Below are 7,883 nucleotides of genomic sequence, written 5' to 3' on the forward strand. Positions count from 1 at the left end.
AAACCCAGAGATATATAGAAATGAATCAGATGACTTTGCTGTATTAAGCTATTTCAAGGAGGATAGTGACAGAGTACTCGGAGCCAAATCCTCCCTCTGACTGTCTGTAGTGAGTCACTAATTGCAAACTGTGTACTGGCTAATAAAATATGTTGGCATAATACTGTTGTCCCATGTTGTAATTACAGGAGACAGATTCAAATATTTCAAAATGACAGCAAGTGCCTGTACTCATGTAGAGGGAAGAGAACCTCAAATTATCTGAGATGTAAAAGGAGTTCTTCAAAGCTGCCTGAGGATCTGAAGAGTAGATTATTATTATCTTTTAATATCTAAATTTATTGCTTAAACCTTTTCCAGCAAGGTCAGTGGTGTGTTAAGCATAATTTGATTTAGCCTGAAAGGTGTCCATATGCTCCTACAGCACCTGGAAACACAAGAGCAAGCGTCAGTCTTGGATCTTTGGAAGGAATTGGTCATTCCCAACGTGACTGCCTGTGGACCAGTGCTATTACCCTATTTGGCATAAACAGACAGCAGGGATGAAGAGTGGTTTCTATAAACAGAGCTCTCTCCAGCAGAGGCCCTGTTTCCCATAGACACTTGGATGAGTGCACAAAGCAGAGGTCAAAGTTTGGTCTCTTTGACTGAACATGTGTTTATGGTAATTTTTATTAGCTTTGATTTCAAGGGAAGTGGTCAGAGTGCTTTGCCAAGTAACCCGTAGCATTTGTAGGATGGAAGGCAAGAGGGATTGCTCTGAGGGCTGCTGGTCCATAGGACCTGTGCTGAGCCCCATGTAGGACTGGGACATTTGCTGCTGCTGTAGGGCTGCAAAGCAGGCCAGGTGCTCTCCTGAGGTTCTGTGCATTGCCCAGAACACCAGGCTGTGGCAGGCAGGGCAGGAAATTGGCAGCTGTCCCAAAACAGTTTGGTCAGACACTGTCTCTGGTAGTAACATGTGCTTTCTCATATTTTTGTTTTGTTTCTGTAGATATGTGTAAAGCCAGTGCACCCCAAACACTGAGATTTGTTTGGGTTTTTTTTCTGCAGTGAGGAGGAACGTCCTATGTGGCCAGCTGATACTATACTTCAAGCAAAAGAGCTAAGGCTGTCCCTTTATTTTCCTTTACTTTAAAATATGGAGGTTCCCATCTTTGCCAAAGTGCTAACTTGTCTGATTGAGACTTAAAAATCATCTTAATTTGGATCTGCAAACAATTTCAGTACAACAGTAGGCTTAGGGCTCCAGTTGTTCCATTAACCTGGAGGTCAAATGTGAAAGTTTAAGAGAAAAGCAAACTCACTTAGACAAAAGATCAGTTTTAAATTTCAGATTAGTACATTAGTACTGTACTCTTCAGAGCTCTCAATACTTAAAAATGGAGGTTTGATACATTGCCAAGAATCACTGGGACTGCCTTAGGTGTGCACACACTGTACCAGTACTCCAAACTCAGGACAGAAATAGTAACTTCTGTTCCCAGTTTGGCTCCATTGGTTTGCACATATGCCAGGAAAGAAGACCTGTGAAGAAACAAGTGAGCAGCCTTTGCTCTCTGGGGTGTAGGTCATGCCAGGTTTCAGACTCTGACAGGTGTTGCTGGGCTCATGACAGCAAAGAATAGTGGTGATTTTTAAAGTGGATACTCAGCTGCATCTGCCTAATAGGCTCAGGGCTGAGATCTGCTAATGAGATCAATAGGGCCTTGCATGAGCACACAGCGAGCTGGATGTGCTGATGGACTCTGACTACCTGCCAGCTGTGTTAAAAGTGTAAGTTCCAGCAAATCCATATTATAGACTGTGTCTTTGGGTGGTGAAACTTGTACAAGGCATCATGTCACAGTAGACCACAACTCTGAGGAAAATGTGTAAAAGCAGCATGGTCAGGATTTGCTCCTGAATGTTTTGTACTGTTGCAGGTAATTTTTTGTGCACTGTGCAGAACCTGTGTTCACTTAGGCAGACTCTAAATGTAAGGAAGGGATTTTCAGGATAGAACCTTCTTCAGTGTAATGAACACAGTGACTGCAAATCACTCTCTGCTAACAAATATCTAGCACTCCCTTTTGCTATAGGTGCAGCAAAACTGTAAAACTCCTTATGGTACTAGACCTGTTTGGTGTAAACTTACATCAGAGTTAACTAGAAATTTCAGAATTACAGGCAGAAAGGCAAGAAATCCCTGTGGTAAGTCACCCTTTCTGTACCACTCCATTCTTCCTGTCAGTGTATTTCATTTCAGTTCAGTGCTTGAATTTTCCTAGAAAGGACATGTTCAGGGGACTCTCTCTTTTTATTTGTTTTCTTTTATTTTTATTTTTTTTTCCTCTGCTGTCAGACCACTGCTGTCTGTGCTGCTTACAAATTAACCCTTCTGCTGAGAAATGGCACTGTGAATGCTTTTCAGGACTCACCAACATGTCTGAATTCTTCTTTGCCCACCACCACAGATGATATGTCCTTCGACGTGTCCTGGTTTGCCGTGCGCTCCTTCGCGCTGGACAGAGAGCCCATCCTGCTGGCCTCGCTGGACCGCAGAGGGATTGTGAGCCAGAGCAGAAGGAATGGCAGCAGTGACCTCAGCGTGGAGAGGATCAGCCCTCTGGAATTCCGGCTGCGTGTGCACGGCTGCGAGGACCACGACTTTGGGAACCACTACTGCGTGGTGACCCCGTGGGTGCGATCTGCCACGGGCGTGTGGCAGCGCGAGCCCGACATCAGAGCCAAGCCCATCTTCCTGTCTGTGAAAATGGATGGTAAGAGACTGAAACATGCTGCTCAGTTTGGTTTTTAACACCTTATTGTGTCTTTTTGTGGCAGACATTCCCCATAACTACTTTTAAAGGTGCCTCTGGTGATCTCATTAAATTTTGTCATCTTTTTTTATGGTTAGCAATTCCTGATTCAAGATGCTTCAGAGTAGAAGAATCTGTTCTGCCTAAACAGTTGATAGACTGGAGCATTTTCTTTCCTGATCACCTCTTGGTGATGTTTTCCATAGCTGAGGCACCTTTCAGTCAAGGGCACAGTATTCTCTCCAAGTGTTAACCCTGCTGCTGCCTGCTGGAGGAAGCCTTGGTTTGCAGATGGGGTGTGTGAATTAGTCACACTGTGCTTAGTGTCAAAGCTGAGAAAAGTCAGAGCTCTGATTCCTTCCTCCCTCTCTAATGACATGACATGTTGCTTTATGCCTTGTCTGCTTTCCACCCAGAGCTGCAAGTGTTTCTAGACTTCATGAGCAGGAACTCACACACTAGATACTGCATTCAGCACATGGCTAAGGAGGAAAATTAATACAGGAGGGGTTTTGAACTAGCTGCTCTCTTGATGTTTCCAGGAGAGGTCATTTTTGGAAGTTCCATGAACTTGAAATGAACAAGAAGCTTTTGTTCTCTCCACTGTGCTGATAACTATTATAACTGTACTTCCCAAGCCTCTTTCAGTTCTTACTGCCTTTTAACTGAGCAGTAGGTACTTCAAAATCATTTTTTTTGTTTAGGCACCAGCTCTGAAGGTTGATTAGGTAGGGTAAATATATAGTAATTCTAATAATTCAAAACATAAAGGAGTCCACTCCTTGCTTTTTGGAAATGTATTAAAAAGAATGCAGCCACATTCTGCCTCTGATGGGGAAACAATGCAATATTTTGTTTGGAGAAATGTGTGAGAGGATGACTCTTGGAATAAACTTGACTTTGCTATCTCACTCCCAGGCTTCCAGCCTCTCCAAGGCTTTGAAATTATAGAGGAAGAATTAGGGTGAAGAGGAAAGGGAGAGACTGAAAGACCAATTTTTCAAACCCAAGTAGATGGAAAGAAGGAAAATTAGTGTAATTTCTTTCTGAAATAATTAATCTGCCCCTGACTGAATAATGTGGAATTTTCTCCTTTTTCAGGCAAGAAGAAATGAAAGGGATGTCTGAATTTCTCAGTGATACCTAATGACTCTGCATTCCTTTTTCAGTTCTGAATGCTTTCAAGTACCCCCTGTTGATTGGCATCGGTCTGGCCACTGCCATTGGACTCCTATCCTGCCTCATTGGCTACTGCACTTCCCGTTGGTGCTGCAAGAAGGAGGTGCAGGAAACGAGACGAGAGCGCCGCCGGCTAATGTCGATGGAGATGGACTGAGCTGGACAAACTTGCATTTTGGGAGAGACTCACAGGGCTCTTGGATTGTGTTGAGACACTTGCTCACAGGCCCAGACAAGACAGTGTTTGCTCTCTGATTCCAGCCTGGACCTCAAGCTTCTCCTTGTTACACATCATGTCCTGAGAGCAATCAGGCCATATTTAGCAATTTGGGAGTTCTCCTTTTCCAGCAGCACTTTCTGCATAGGGATCATGTCCTTCTAATGTGCAAACTGTTGAGCCTTCTTTCAGCAGGGCCCTGTGACAAAATTCATTAATGTTTTGTTTGTTTGCTCATTGGTTTTATTTTCCCCCTCCTGGTTTTGGAAAGATGTCCCCGAATGAAAGCAAGGTGAACAGGATGATGAATGGGAAAGAGGCAGGTAGAAATGTTAGACTTTCACTGTATTAACCAATCTGCCTTTCCCCTCTATCCCCATCACACCATCCTGTTCCCTGTCTCTTTCCACTTTGGTATCTCAGAGACTTCTCTGTGTTGGGTTGAAGGCTGGGGAAGGTTCCTGTGCCGGAACCATCATGAGGCTGTTAGGGTAAATAATTGTTTTATGGTTGTCAGCATGCCTTCTCTTCCCTGGCTTTCCAAGAGATTGCAGTTAATCCTGACATGTAACTTGCCTGGTGGAGCTCTTTGAAGCACTTTTTAAAAACCTTTTATTTTCAGTGCTCAAAGCTCTTAGCTGTGGTGAGTAGGGACTAACTTGGCAACACTGAAGAGTTAATCCTCAGACAAGCATTTGATGGATGTCTGCCTATGGCCACCTTCTCCCCCACCCTTCCACCTTCTCTTCTCCCCACTACAGCTGCTCACATCGTGCCTGAGACCCTGTTCTGCTTGTGGCAGGGGGGCACATGGTACCTAGGGACAAGGCTCAGCCTTCTGCTGGCCTCAGCAGGAAGGTTGGAGTCCTTGCTCCCTGGGTGATGGTGTAATTTATGAAAATAATGAGAGATGGATCTTCATCTGCAGTTGGCCAACTGATCATGTTTAGAGACTTGTAAACTATGTATTACCAAATGCACAGACCAGACTTCAGTGCTGCTTCTGCCAGTCACTCACTGGCAACCCTCAAACCTGTGAGCAGAATCTGAGATCTGCAGTAGCTGCAGTGCAGCTCAGGGTAGGAATAAGAGCAAGCCCAAGAGGGCAGCAAGAATCCTTCAGGTTCCAACAGCCCTGGTCTTGAGTGTGGGCCTGCAGCGGGGCTTTCCCCACGGGCTATTCCTCGGTGCTATTGTACAGAAGTCCTGCTTTGGTCTTCCAAATACACTGGCCTGGCTCCTGAGAGGGAGCAGCACCTTTGCCAGGCAGTTCTGTCTTCCCAGCACAGCTGGTGTTCTAAGCAATAAAGGTCAGAGTGAAGATACTGTGTACAAACAAACGAGGAAGTAGGACTTGACCACAGTCTGATGTCGCAGCTGTGGTTTGGCTTGCACCAAGAAGGGTGAGAAATGCAGAGATGAGGCCAGGGCTCAATCCTTACCATGGCTTTTAAGGTAAAAGATGGTAAAGAAGAGCATCCATGGAAGGTAGTGGCTGTGGTGTGCTGTTGCCTGATTAGACATTAGTTATGCCCTAGACAATCTGCTTGTCTCATAGCTCATCCCACTGCGTATTCCAGGGGAGCTGCAGGTCTGGTATCTGGGCTATGAAGGTTTTTTGTGGTAAGTTTTCTCAGTGTGGATTTCTTTTTTTTTCCTGTCTTCAATTGTAACCTTTGTTCTGAGGCTGATGTGAAGGGGTTTTCCAGAAGGCTGCTCTGTGTCCTGCGTGTGAACATGCGTGCAGTCACATCTGTAAGTGTAGAGATGTTCCAGGGATTTTTGAAAGATGAATATGAAACATCTTCAAAATGGGCTTAATTTGCAGAGTTGAGGCTTGCGAGTTGTTGTTTGACTCTTTAAGACATTTAATGTAGTATTCCAAAACTGTGACCCCCAGACCTATGAAGTTCTGAAAGACTTTGGCCTAAAGGTACATAGTGAGTTTCCTTTCTGGCCTAATGTTTTTCTTTCTGGAAGAGCTTTGAAAAGGCCTCTGTTGCAGGCAGACTTAGCTGCCTTTCCTAAAGAACAGGGCAGAAGCAGTCTTCTAGCTTCCACTGTGAAAGCCCAGAAATGTGTAGCAATGCTTTCCAAAGGAAGGGAGTTCAGGAAAGGATTCACTAAGACACTACTTTGACAGCAAGAATTTTTCTTCCTCTCCTGTCTCTGCTATGAAATCTTGCTTTTTCCTGGAATGTGATGAAACACTATTCTGATGTTTGGGATGCTGGCTGATCTAGCAGCTTCTTTCCTGCATTAACATCTGCTTTCTTCTCAGAAGGCTTGTGGCGTTGGGGCATCTTGGGAGGGGTGGAAGTGGTGGTGAAGTTCTTAGCCCAGCATCAGTCACTTTTTGTCCTGGCAGACTGACTCCTTCTCTATCTATGCCCTTGGTTAAGTTTTAGGGAGAGAGGATCATGACCACAATGCAATAATTAGGGAATGGATGAGCAGGGAACCGCCAGCTCTTCCCAAACACACAATATAGCACACTTCCTCCCTGCTGGAAAAAAACTCAGGGTTATTTTGGTCAGGGCTCCCTTCTTCTCTAGTGAAAGGTCCCCATGTCCTTATCTAATGCTGACCTTCCTTCACAGCCCATAGCAAACCATCTTTGTCACTCCAAGTGAAGGAAGTTTGCCACTAGCTTGCACTGCTGACAGCCCCTTGGAAGGCAATGCTGCATCCCATTCCACCCTCTGTTTGCTGTAGTTGGAAGGCTAGAAGCTGATGGGCTAGACCTAGCCCCCAGGTTTCCTTCTACTTGTGCCAATTTTGTATTATCCCCTTTTTTAAAAATAAAGTGTGAATCTTCTCTCTAAGGGAAAAAAAAATCTAGGTCACTTTTCATGTTTTATTGTTATTATTATTATTATTTTTATTTTGTGTGTGACCAGGGTTTGTGTGAGTGGAGGTGTGTGTGCATCTGGTTGTGTATTAAACCTGCAGATTATCAGAAGAGTAAGCTGCCTGTGGTGCAGTACAAGCATCCATATCCTCCCTGCTGCAACCTGTGGTATTGTCAAAGTATCCTAAGGGCTCACATTGATCTTCCTCTGTTTGCATTGCCAGTCTCCTGGTTAAGCTGGTAAATTCCTCCAGGCACTTGGAATTTCAATCCAGGGCAACCTTGAACATCATACAGCAGAAGGGCAAGATATTTTCTTTCTTTTGTTTTAATTTCAAAGTTATAAAATAAAGTTTTTGGGCACAATTCTGGAATGCAGGTACCGAATAGTTCTAACAATGTTGTGTAAAATGTTTCTTTTTATGTTTAAAATAAAGAGGGAGCCTTTTTGATTATGTCTTTACTGTGGGTCTGGATATTTGAGCTAAGGGCAGTTCTTTCCTTGTTCTCTGCATGTATGCAGACACTATTGTTGAAAGTATAAAATGTAAACCTCACAGTCCTGTTTCCAGCACTGTTTACCCTGTAAAATAAGCATGAGCCCTATTTTACAATAAGTTTTAAATATTTGCCTACATTTCTGGCATGAATTGGGAAGCATAATTATTTTCTGAACCTGTTGTGTTTCTGCCCTACTGCAAGTCAGCCTTTTTGTTGGGAGAGTTTTATTTTGATTAACTAAGGCCAGGAGTCACAGTTGGGAGTGTATATTTAATATCTGCTGTAAAACCTGGCATTAGATGTTGAGTCTTCCTTGACTCCTTCATGAGGCTTC

The 7,883-nt window shown here is 44.0% G+C and overlaps 1 protein-coding gene across 2 annotated transcripts in view; it reads left to right on the forward strand.

Annotated features, from left to right (window-relative positions):
- Positions 1-7,503, forward strand: part of PTGFRN (prostaglandin F2 receptor inhibitor) — a 66,761-nt gene extending 59,258 nt beyond the window's left edge. For both annotated transcript variants that reach the window (XM_033052780.1, XM_033052781.1), the window contains 2 exons: positions 2,457-2,762; positions 3,971-7,503. In XM_033052780.1, the coding sequence (XP_032908671.1) occupies positions 2,457-2,762; positions 3,971-4,137 (473 nt within the window). In that variant the 3' untranslated portion in view covers positions 4,138-7,503. The remainder of the gene's footprint in view (positions 1-2,456; positions 2,763-3,970) is intronic.
- Positions 7,504-7,883: the final 380 nt, after the last annotated feature.

The sequence above is a fragment of the Catharus ustulatus genome, chromosome 2 (assembly GCF_009819885.2).
Source record: "Catharus ustulatus isolate bCatUst1 chromosome 2, bCatUst1.pri.v2, whole genome shotgun sequence".
NCBI classification, from domain to species: domain Eukaryota; kingdom Metazoa; phylum Chordata; class Aves; order Passeriformes; family Turdidae; genus Catharus; species Catharus ustulatus.